The sequence below is a fragment of the Benincasa hispida genome, chromosome 1 (genome assembly GCF_027475165.1).
Source record: "Benincasa hispida cultivar pf3 chromosome 1, pf3_genome.v1.1, whole genome shotgun sequence".
NCBI classification, from domain to species: Eukaryota; Viridiplantae; Streptophyta; class Magnoliopsida; order Cucurbitales; family Cucurbitaceae; genus Benincasa; species Benincasa hispida.
In genome coordinates this window covers 5,744,459-5,757,399 of record NC_143478.1, presented here as the reverse complement: position 1 = coordinate 5,757,399, position 12,941 = coordinate 5,744,459, and the positions used below count along the sequence as shown (strand labels likewise).

The 12,941-nt window shown below is 38.3% G+C and overlaps 1 protein-coding gene across 1 annotated transcript; it reads right to left on the bottom strand.

The window, feature by feature from the left end:
• On the bottom strand, nt 1-10,941 carry LOC120088403 (brefeldin A-inhibited guanine nucleotide-exchange protein 2-like). The gene is made up of 11 exons (XM_039045676.2): nt 9,475-10,941; nt 6,162-6,479; nt 5,745-6,084; nt 5,230-5,652; nt 4,848-5,140; nt 4,333-4,606; nt 3,011-3,513; nt 2,577-2,898; nt 2,083-2,461; nt 1,234-1,919; nt 1-866 (listed from the first exon to the last, which is right to left on the bottom strand). Exons 1-11 carry the CDS (start codon nt 10,668-10,670, stop codon nt 249-251), a joined length of 5,352 nt encoding a protein of 1,783 aa, XP_038901604.1. The 5' UTR covers nt 10,671-10,941; the 3' UTR covers nt 1-248.
• Nucleotides 10,942-12,941: the final 2,000 nt, after the last annotated feature.

The following is a 12,941-nucleotide window of genomic DNA, read 5'->3' as shown; positions in this document are numbered from 1 at the left end:
TAAATGAAAGGAGGGGTGACTCTCCAGAATAAATTAGATTCAATACGGTTTAGAATTACTAGCGAAAATTCGAAACCATGGCTACCTCTTTATGCTACAACCCTAAACTTATGCTAACATAATTGAAGCAGAAAAAGAAAATGTAATGAAAAATCAATTGGAACAAAGAGAAAAAAAAAACGACTATAAGGCTTCATAAAAATTTTATCATACATCTCAAAATGTGAGGTCTGGACTTACCGAGTAGATCAACAAGACCGAAGCAAAATGGGACCGACCGAAGTACTGAGCATTTCACTGAGAGCTACTTGGACCTCATTCGATCCATGTTCACAACTTATCAAGCTAGACAGTAATGGGAAGAAGCCGGCCAAATTCTTCTCGAACGAAGCCTCGTTTAGGTTACAAATAGCCTGAAGAATCGCAACGATGAGAGGTGCCCGAGCAGCTAACTCCCTTCGCTTGCCAGAACCTAAGGGAATTGGCCAATGAGGTTGTGTGCCACTACTAATCGATCCTTCAACCACATACCCATACCGCGCTGTTTCAACATAGAACTGCAATACCTCGCGGCAAAGTTTAATAAGGTACAATTCGACCTCTGCCTCCTCATAACAATGAGGTCTATCCACAATGAGATTCTGTACAAAAGAGAGGCAAATTTGGTAAGATTCGTTTTCGAGCCGTAACAGCGGAGGGTCTTGCATTTGTGTTATGGAGGCAAACTCTTGTAGCTTTGAACGTATCGGCCCGCTGGTGTTAATGCTATGAGCATGAGATGCTACACTGTGTAAAGCATCGAATAGGACCAACACATTTTTAGTCGAAAGGTGAGACCTATACATGTTGTAGATCTCCAAAACCGCCTGCAAAATTTTACAAGAGAACTGTCAGATTTTATCCAAAACAGCAGAAAAGTTGGACATTTGCAAGTTATATAAACAAATAAGAAGCTTCTCCAATTTTATCAGCAAAACAAGCAACTTAAATTGTTCAACTTCAGGGGTCCTTACATCCACAACTATATCTGATTCAAATTACAAAGCATCAGATTTTGTATTACCATCTTTATTTCAACAACAGCTAGCTAATACTTCCATGTATACAACAATATCGCATTCTACATTACCCACCAATAATTATATTCGATTCCTTGAGACTAAAATATTGAAGAATGACACATATGTTGTAATGCAATAAGCAGAAAGAGACGGGTAAGCTTACAGAACCTACCTGTATCAATAAAAGTTGAACAGCAGCTCGACATTTGGCATCAGATATTGAAGTGTAAACATGTTGCACTGTCAGGCTTTCGGAATCATCGTCGGGTAACTCAGAACCATTGGTCTCTGCATTTTTCTCCACATTTAACTCAAGTCTGTGGCTCCTTATCGTAGACTCGGTATTGACTAGGAAAGTGAAATCGGGAAGTGTCGCAGTTGTTGCTTCTTTTAATGAGAAAACCACTTCTTGCCACTTCTCCTCAGAAAATAAATCTCCTGCATTGCTCATCAAGCGAACAAATGCAGCAATTCCAATGCCAGCAAGGCTTTGGTGAGGACGCTTAATAAAACTAACAAGAAGTGTCAACACTTTCTTCAAAAGGGGATTGACGGTACTATAAAATTTGACAAATAGATCAACAACTAGTTGCAGAGCCAAGGTACATGTCTCGTACAACCAGGCATCCTGATCAAGTTCACCATTCTCGCTATCAACTCCCTGCTCTGATGAACTTGCACTTGATGGATCAATAGCATGTCGGACATAATCAAATATTGGAAACAAGACAGACTCAAAAACCCGTTCCCATAATGGTAACGAGAAAAGGTGGCCATGCTTGCGTAAGGTATCAAACAACACTTGTAAGGCACTTTTTCGGATCTCAGGCCTGGGATCAAAGCTCAATTCTGACAAGCCTGCAAAATCCGAAACAAAATACTTGACATCATTAGAATGAAGGAAGTGAAAAGTTACTCTAGCAAAACCAAGCTAGATTACCCAAAAACAATAATTATATATTGTCTGGATACAAATGCCTGGCAGTTTAAATTAGATGCAAAATCAGCAGCGTTATTATACCAGCTAACAAAGGGAACCAGAAATAGAGATGGTTGTCTTTGTCGTTCATATCTGCATCGTGTTTGCCATCTTTTGCTTTCTGGGGAGAAAGAGGAGAACTTTTTCCAGAGAGCTCCCTGTCCTTGCTCCTTGATGAGGATCCAAGATCTCCTTCAGCAAGTTTGGTTGCACAGAACCGTAGAAAGGCAATGGCATTGAGGCTAATGTCCTTGTTGAACCTATTATTGGTAAATGCGATTAGGCAATTTACACAATCTGTAAAGGTGGTTGTTTCAGTCTCCGTAATGTATGGGAAATAGTCTCTTATAATCTTCTCAATTATTTCAAAGGCCAGAAGAACAATATTCTTGTGGTCATCATAAGCAGCTGTAGTGAAGACCTGAAAATAAAGACAGAACAACATTTCATCAAGAAATCAAAGACGATAAGCAAGGTTAAAGTCATAAACGAATAGAATAAAAAAGTAGGATGGAGTTCACATAGGCTTTCCATACCATGAACATGCTCTTCCATCCGGATTTAACATTATTAACTCGGGACAAGACCATCTGAGAAACACATCTAATGATCAATTCTCGAATCTCAACAGCACTACTCTTACGCATAACAATGACAAAAGGCTTCATAAATTCATTCTGAAAGTTGTAATTCGCCAGCTCTTCTCGATCTAAGAATTTCATGGATAATTGACGCAAGGAATCCATAGCAAATATTGCAATTGAAAGGTTTTCAGAGCATCCAATGGTCACAAAGAAATCAGAAAGCACATGCCAGATGCTTGACCATACAAGTCGGATGCGATTCATGTTATAGTGCCTGAAATGTTAGCAAACTGCATTATGAATTCTGTAATAAACAAATCCGTGCTAATCATTAAGCAGGAGTAATAACCGAGGTTCCAAAAAATGAAAAGGACAAGAGTTCATACGCAATCTCAACTATCTTTGTAAGACTGAAGACACGAGGATCAGACGTGGAACGCAACTCCTCCATGGAAACTTTGCAAAGTGCCTTAACAAAGTCCACAATAGCTTCACTGTTTAACTTTTGACTCCTAGTGAAGATGCGGTTCATTTCGGAACTTCCAACTTGTTCTAACATGTTGAGATTAGAAACTAAATTGTTCATCTGTTCCGATGTGACACCGGAAGCATTGCCAGTTATACCAGCACTATCATATGATCCCCTCATCACAGCAGCAGCTGCATATTGAATCCTCCCAACTCCTTTCTTTTTCAATACTGGAAGCATAGTTGCCTTGGATTGCTTTGACTTTTCAGACTCATTTTGAGGAAAAGCGAAGAAAGTGGCATCTGGAGGAGCACCCTCGCCCAGGAGATGTAAATGCTCAAACCGAGAAACACATGTCAAAATATGTTCCCATGCTTCTTGTAGAAAATTTCCCTCCTCGTCTGCAATCTTAACTATTGCCTATTGAAATTTCAGATAACACATTTACACAATCAGATTCATATTCCACAAAAGTACAAGACATTAAAAACAGTTCTTTCAGAAATTGCCAAAAGTCAATTTCATTCTCAAATACTTCATCTAGGGGAAATAAACATGTTAAAGGTCCTTAAATAGGTGAAACGTCGGTTATTATTTATCACCGACTGATGAAGGCAGGTTTAAGTTAGTAGAATATCCATGAACGGTAATGGGGCTTGTTACTGACACTACTGAAACTCAGAACCTACTTTGAGTACCTTTCACCTTCCATCATATTAAGCTGGAATTTGTCTTCCATCCAGAATTAATAATGCATAAAGTTTGCCCTAATATGGGCAAGGGGGTTCACTTATGGTTCTATAATTTCAGTTGTACTATGGAATTTTTTCCTGTTTTGAAGTTTATATCAATTGTTGATTACTAATTCATGGAGGTTGGGTAACAGGTCACCAAGCCAACTACAAGCTGGAATGTGTATGGACTACAACGAGACATCACCTCATTGTAGCGATGGACCTATTACTCCAACTTATGTGATTTAAACTGCAAAAAGTACCCAAAGGGCTAGCATATGGTGAGGGCTTAGGATAGTTAAAGAATCTCTCAAAGGTCCTAGTTCAAACCTTCATATGGAAAATTTAAATAATATAAAACTCTAATTGTCTCCTTAAGCTGGTCTTGGAGTGAGCAAATCTTCCTCACAGTAGGGATGAGACATGAGCATAATTAATGCAAGGAGTGGGCACCCATACCCTGACAACAAGATAAAAACAGAAGACAGAACATACAAAAACCAACCTTAATTGCATCAATATTTTTTTGTTTGATATCAGCAGGAGAGTGGAGGGAGGTAAACTTTGCAAGAGAAGTCACAAAAGCATCTCTGTGAGTCTTCATGGACATTACTGCAGTAACATGGATAGCGTATTGAAAGCCTTCAAGACATAAAGCTATAATTACTTCATCGTCACTTCGGTCAAGTGGAACACTGAAGGCAGCCAGCATAGGAGCCCAGCATACCTCAATCATGAATCTAAGAATGACAACATCTGTCGCTGCATAATAAACTGACCTAAAAAATGACAAGAAAATTCGATTTATGAACCAACCAGAGTCACATTTCAAAGGAACTTTCATGAAGCTCAGAATTTTTATGGGAAAATATTAGCTTCTAGGTGTAAAGCAAATACAAATATTCAAAGATCAAACCACAGCCTAAATTCAGTTCTGTGTGCAGATCAGAAAAAATAAAAAATCATGAAGAAGAAAAAGTAAAGCAGTGAAGATTTTCATGGAAAGCCATCCAATCTTACTCAGTTTTGCGAGCCTTCTCTTTAAATTGTTCTTGCATATGCCTGATAAGATCATCACTGGTTTCCATGTTCTGGTCCTCCCCTCGCTTACGAATCACAATATTAAGGATGCTGTCAAAGCCTAAGAGTTTGTTGGAGTTTGTAGACTGTCTCTGTTGAGGAGCCAATTCATCATCCTTCATTTTAATCTCATTTCTTGATATCCTTTCATATAATGATTTCAGATACTCCTCAGGCAAATCTTTACCATCATCTATGCCACGATTATTTCTAATGAAATCTTCAGCAGACATCTGCATATTAATCAGCCAGAAAAAAAGGAAATTATATCAGCGTTCTCACTTTAACATCACAACCAGGTTATCAGAGAGAGTGATCAGACCTTATTCTTCACCATCGGGTTATGGGCATCAGTATTAAGCAATATGACAGAGTATGCAAGAACATAGGCCGTATCAGCACTTATGAAAGCTTTTGGATTACATTTGCAATAACGCTCAGCAAACTTTTCCATGATACGATCGATTTTTTGTGCCTCACCGGGCAACCTAAAACCTTTAAGGAGTGCTCTAATAGCCTCATCAAACTCCAATCCTTGAAAATCAAAGGAATCCACATATGCATGCATTACTTTAAGTGATAAGTCTTCCCTCTCCCCTAAATAATCACCGATCAGAGTCTTGTCCAAACCAGACGCATCTTTAAGAAATGCAGCTATCTCCTCAGGTGAACTTCCCACCTTATTAGCATTGATAAGAAATTCAATTCCTTTCTTAGGTTTGCGATTGAAAAGTGATATACCTTCCTGCCACAAATCATCAAGTAGTTCCACGATAGTTAACTGACAATGCAGGAAAGGATGGAGATGTTGCAACAGAAGAGAGAACGGCAGCTTACCTGGAGTTCAAGCTTGTAGGCACGACGTTGCTCAATTGTTAAAACATCAGAAGTCTCAGTGGAAACTTCAGACTGGGAATCTGAACCTTCACCATGCTCATCAGTAGTGCCATTTGATATTGGAACACTAACAGAGTTGTTTTCAGCCACTTCAATTTTCTTGGTGGAATGAGGATCTGGAATCCTTAGCTGCTTATTCAACCAGTCTCCCATTGATTTCAAGATAGCAACTAAGCACTTCATAGCTTCATGTTTCATGGTCAATTCCTGAGGTGGCAGTAGTGTAGTTGCTACACCAGGAGGAACACCTTGAGCAGTTTTAAGAAGTCCATTGACCATTCTGAAAGGATCAGGCATCAGGTGAGAATTCCTATTGCTAGAATACCAAGCATCATGTTTGAAAAGTTGCAGACCTACCTCTCAAATATGTTGGATGAATTGACATCACAATCATAATTAATAAAAATATCCACCAATATTTGGGAATCAACACACAGTTTTTCTACAAATCGAAGCACTATCATCTTCTGTTGAAAGTTTGGTTGAGCGACATTTTCCAACACTCTAAGAACGATCATGGGGAAAAAGACTCCAATCTCTGCTTTTAATCCAGCTCTAAATCGTGATACCAGACTGATGAAAATGGAGCACGATAGCTGAAATATAATCATAAGAGTTGAAGCACTGTTCTTCAACAATGAAAGACACAGATACTGCTTAATGGCACCCAGAAACCTGTTGCATACACATTTTTTAGTACTAATGATTTGCCAGCAGAAGTACAACATGGTAAAATCTAAAGCATATTTCTTGTGTGTGAAAAAGCAAGTTCACCAAAATGCCATGACAGGGACACCAATCAAGGAAGACTAATATCAGAGTGGGCAAATCTACCACATTTCCAACTAGCTTTCATCAAGAGGAATACAAGTATAATTGAAATTTCATTATACTCGTGACTCATGACATCTACTAATCCATTTTCAAAGAATTATCGTCTCCAATACAATAAGTAATTGGCACAAGCTAACCAAAAATCAAAATCTGCTCAAAAAGTTAAATTTCTGTGTTTTGACCTTTATCTAGGTTTTTTTCATTCATGAACCTTTCTTTGAGAAAAAAATGAAAAAAATACACTAGCATTCAAAAAAACGAGCCAACAAAAAAAGGAGACTACTTAAGAAGTGTCTCCAGTCTTGTAAAATAAGACCAATCGAGTAATTAAAAAATAAATATATAAGACCCATTGATTAATTATCAAAGCCCAAAGAGAAACATGAAATTTAATAAGGGACTAAACATCGCTTGGATCCTTTTCCAACTCTTTAAACATTATTTTTCTCTCCACACAAATTCCGAAGCACACATCCCATCAAGCTAAAATAAATGACTCTTTTCTTAAAAGACGGATGGAGAAGGAACTCCTCAATCATCACAAACAAATCTCTATGACTGAGTAACTGTAAGCCAAACCATATCCACAACTCCAGAGATATGTCCAAGTGTTCCTGCCTTCCAACAAAGGATACAACAAAACGAGCCAATGAACAAAGGCCACCTTCTCAAAAGCTAATCTAGAGTTTTAACCCAATTGTGCATAACCCGGCAGACAACAGACAAATAACTTAACATTCTTTAGAATCTTCTCTATGGCCAAATAACTTAACATTTTTTAGAATCTTCTCTATGGCCAAATAACTTAACATTCTTTAGAATCTTCTCTATGAAAGTTGGCCTTTTATCACTCAAAAAATAAATAAAGAGAAGAAGAAAAAGGAGAAAACTAAGAGTCAAGGAAACAAAATCTCTATCAGGAAAGGGACCAGCGAGGAACGGAAAAAGAAACTACAATATAAACCTCCATGAGAGTTAAAGCTCCAAATACACACATCCCTTATCTCAATCCTTACATCAACTCCTGTCTCAACCACATCCATCATCTTCTTGTCAGACAAAAGACGATGGAAACCAAATGAAAAGGAAAAAGGCTCCCAAACTAAACTAAGGCATCAGCCACAAAAGAATTTTTTGAGAAAGACAAATGATAAAGACAAGAAAACATCGTGTAGTGGATCCATCTCCCACCCCTTGTTCCTCCCACAAATACGTTTCCTTTCCCTCCTCCACAACACAACAAACAAGATCAGAGAAGGAAGGAAGCACAAGGGAAATATCCTTTCGCAAATTTTTTTAATATGCAACCTACCCAACAGGCACTCAAGGGGATGACACGATAATCCTCCACCAAAGGGAATTTGGCTCAAGGGGAAAAAGCCAAAGCTATTTCGCCAACCATGCTTTGTTACAAATCCTTAAAATCCCAAGCTCTAACCTTACCAAGTTCACCGGCTTTCCAATCATCTCCCATCTCACGAGATGAGCCTCTTTTCCTTCATCAATTCCTTCCCATAGGAATCCCTCGTAAGCTTCTCAATGCCCCTACAAATTGAGCAAGGGCTTCTAAAGAGAGGGGAGGGAGGGGGGAAAGGAGGAAAAACCGAAGATTCCACTCAACATATATCTGATAAAGGTAAGCTTAATGCCTTCCGAGAAATAACTTATTTTCGAAGAAGCCAACCCCTTTCTAACCTTAACTACAAGAGATACTCTAGGATCACTTCCAAAGAGAAGGCCTAGATAAGAAGAGGGAAGAGAATCAATGTTGCACCCACGAAATCTTTGACCTTTATCCATAATAGAGCCAATCCAAAAGATAGATAACAAAGGAGATGACATGCTATGGCATTATTCCCCAAAACTACTTTGAAAGGAAGCAGAGGAAAGCCAAAAGACCATTTGTACTTTCATTGCCATTGTTGCTCGAAATTATGGACTCTTTTTTCCTCATTCCAACTATCTTGGGAACTTAATGTCTCAGTTAGAGACAATATAAATAGGTTATGCATCCAAGGACTTCTATATATTCATATGTAAAAATTATAAACTATGAACATGAGAAGTTGAATTGCGCAGTTTAACTTTCTCATAATTGGAAGGAGAGAAATCACAAGATCTTGAAGATAAGTTGACTTTGGTGAAACATACGACTTTTTGGCGATAAGAAATTCATTCTTGTAATTATAGTCATTCTTGATCATTACAGACTAGGAGACTCGTCTTTAGTAATCCTTTAGTAATTCGGGGGACAACTCCAAAGCAAGTAGTACAGATCCTCCATTACCCTCTTGAATAACACATGCCATAAAGGTCCCAGAACCAAGTAAGAAGAACTTTAGTCCGCGGAATTTAACCTTCCAAAGGTAACCAACCAAGCAACAACTTAATTTCTTATTTTAGCCTTCCAGAGCCAGGTAAAGATATAAGAGGTAAAAGATGGTTAGACAAACAAGTAAAAAGAGATTTAGTGAAAAAGGTACCAGAAGGATCGAGAGTCCAAATCATAGGGAGAGACGCGAACTAATTGGAGTAAAGAAAGGAGTTGATAGATTTTGATGGGGCCTTTTCACTTGGTTTCTCGTTAATAATAATTTTAAATTATTCAAAGCTCAACATCTATCCGCTGCATTGTTCAACCAATCCTTCTCTAAATGACATCCGTTAATTATGTGGTGAAAATCGCATATATGACAAATCACATAAAAACATGATTTATCGACCAGAAGCAACTTCGAAAGTTGACACATGTAATGCAGTTGTACAGTGGAGAGACTGATATAACAATGCAGATTCCAACTATAAGAATGCTGTAGTGCCACCGAATATAAAATACCTCTCACTCGTTCGAAAAACAGCACCAGCATTTTCCAGCAAAATTTTCAACAATTCCAATGCGACAATCTTCCCCTTCATCAACTGGGGATCCGCCATTGCCTCCTTCGGTGGAGTCTTCATGGATAACTTGCAAAGAGCTCTAAACACCAAGAATGCATCCCTCCGCAGCTTATTACCAATCTGAACTTCCAAATCATCATCTCTCTCACCCTCCCCATCTGCCAACTCCCCTTTCCTTCCCTCCAGTGCCGTTTTGTACATACTAATCTCCCAATACTTTGCGTCCAACATATCCTTGTCAGTTGAATCCAGCAAATCAGCAGGATTTGTTGTTTCCACAGTAGTAGTCTCAAATGCACCATCGTGCGCACCTATTGAAACCTTGCCGGGCGTGACTGGATTCAAAACCCCGTCAATGTCCTGCATAATTTTCGTTATAAACCCTTGTACAAACTGCGTCATCGACCCATCTGTGTCCGTTTTCTCAATCGGTTCCATCAATTCCGCAACAACAATTGGCTGAACAGGAACTGTAGATGAATCTGCCTCCATCCTCCGAAACACGATCACTAGCATTTGAATCAATGATGCTTTTGCTGTAGTTTGATTAACCACATTCTTACTATCCAAGTAGATATCGTAACAAGTTTTAACAATCTGTAGCAAACAATCCCCGTGAATTCGTAACGAGATCGACGTGACAGCGGATAAAAGCGTCTTGAGCACCAAAAGCTCGAGAGCATCATCACCTAAATCGTGACATTTGCACACCGATTCGATCAGCTTGGCCAGAAGTTTCCCTTCAACGCCTCCGCTAGGGTCAGCCTCCCCACGCAAATAACCATGCGCGATCAACTTCTGAATGCAATCAACTGCTGGATCAGCTATCTTGAGAACTCCGGAGGATGAAGCATTGATGAGAGGGCTAAGAATAGTCTCAGACTCGGCGAGCGAATATTCATCCGGACCGCCATCGTTGAGTGGACCAGGAAGCGTGCCTTCAGCCTCTGAATCAGTAGGAGACGACGGAGAAGATGGAGAAGAAGGCTTCGGAGATAACGTGAGACGTTCAATAACAGATTTGCATTCATGTGCGAGCTTGGAGTGCTTCCGCCATGACGCATTCTTGATAATCTTCTCAAGAGCTGGGGATATGACCTGGCTCAGACGGGAAGCGGCTTCCGAAGAAGCCATTCCCACCCAGTTTGTAAGATCCGGACAAGCTAGTCAGGATCTACCAAGAAATGAACAATTGTTAGGGTTTTAGCCTCAACTCTGGTCACCGGAACGTTACCTGCTCCGGCAATGGCGGAATTTGAGCCCGTCAGATTAGATCGCAAACGCCGCCGAGGACGTCGCCGGCTCCCGGAGAGAGTATTCTCTCTGTGCCAGAAAGAGAGAAAGAAAGATCGAGGAAATGGGGGAAGGGAGGGGTTGAGATTTAGATCGCGTTTGAGCCGTCTTTACCTCTCTGATTTAGATTTAGTTTAATTTTTGGATATAAAATTACTAATACGCCCTTTGAATTCAAAGGAGAGTCCTTGTTAACGTTGAAGTAACGCTTGTCTGCTCGGGGGTTTTCAGGAATAAATATTTTAATGGCGTGTTTTTAACTGCTCTGATCGGCGGGTAAGGTATACTCGGGGAAGGAAACACGGCCTCGTTAATCGTTAACGTTGCCTGGATTATTACTACTCACGAATTATATTATACGGATAAATAAATAGTAATTTGCGGAAATAACACAACCGCCCCTCCTAATTTTGAGTTTTTACTAGTTCGCCCTTTAAAGTATCTATTGTTATTTAGTGATGATTTGATCTTACTCTCTATGGTCTTTAAAATTAGAAAATATATCAATGATATATATATATATATATATTGCTTTTTTCTTTTTAAAGAAACTACAAAATTGCATTAGTATCTCCAAACATCAGTAAAGAAATAAAGTTCTTTCGATCACGACTATAATTAGCAATCAACTATTTAGGGGACAAAGAAGATCAAAAATGGAAAACACACACAAAGAAAAAAAAACCTCGACGAGCTAACACGTGAGCCATATGATTTCACTCACTACACACATAACGAAAACTCATGAAATTAAAAGATAGAACAGTCTCCAGACTTCCTCAATCGACGACTGAACCTCCAAGAAGGAGTCACTCGAACGATTAAGCATATTAATAAGTACCTCATAATCTGAAAATACAATAAAATTCTTTATCTGAGTTCGAACCGCCAACTCGAGACCTTCCAATATCACTTGGGCTCTTACTCCATGATCTTTGAAATAAGAAACAATTAAATAAAAATTTGTTAATATTTTGAACTTTAAATTGTTATTTTACGTAGTTATATGTAATAGGTACTGTTTAAATGACATATTAAATGACATGTCACTTGGGCAAACATTAGTTGATTTAGTAGGACTTGAAATATAGATGGTAAAAATAAGTGAACTAACAAAATGGTGTGGCATGGATACTAATGTCCACCCACCATAGTACTACTGCATTTTTATTTTATCTATGTTAATTTCCTCACATCTATCCAATCACCCTAAATCATCCCACATTTATTGCATAAATATTTTAGGTTTGTTCCATGAAATTTTATTGAGAAATATAGTTCGTGAAGTTGAATTTAAGTATATGTTGATTTGTGTGGGTTTGATTTGACTAACACTCAATCTTATTATCATCTCTCTTAGAAATGTGCTTCACTTGAGGATGGTCGTCCGTAGAAGTTTTTTAGATTCGAGTATTGTCTGAAAATTGTAGGTTTTGATGTACTTGAAAAATGGATAGAAACTGGGTTGTTAGCAATCAATCTTATGTTTACCCCAATTTATTTTAAGATGGAGATTTAAAGGAATTATTATCGACTAAATAAATTCGAGGTGAAATCAATAAAAAAAAAAAATCTAACTCTCTATTATTTCTCTATAAATAGAAAAGTTTATGTAATAAAGAATGTGGGAGAGATTTGTGAAAAAATGCTTATCTGATTGTAATCTTCATTCCAACATCTTACTAATAAGATTGATTCTGCAGTGGATGTAGCCCTCATCTTGATCGAACCACTCTAAATATTCGTGTCATCTTTTTATCCTCCTCGCTTAATTTGAGTTTTTACTCTCCCTTGTGAAGGCTCATCTTTTCTCTATTTTCTTTGCTGAATTAAATGTCCAAAAATAACGGACCATTACATGATCAAATCAAGTAAAAACAGTACTCTAAAGTCCCAAATTCAAAAACGTCTATTTGCAAATCCACATTCATAACGCAAAGAAAACAACCCACCTTTTTCTCTAATCTTTGCTTCTAAAAACTAAAAATCAAAATTGCAAGAATCCGACTCTAATATCAATTGAAGGGAATCCAATTCCTGTGAAAGTGTGGGATCGCCTTACAATTTTGAAAAACGATTTTGTGAGAAACTAAAATCAGTGAACTCATGGAA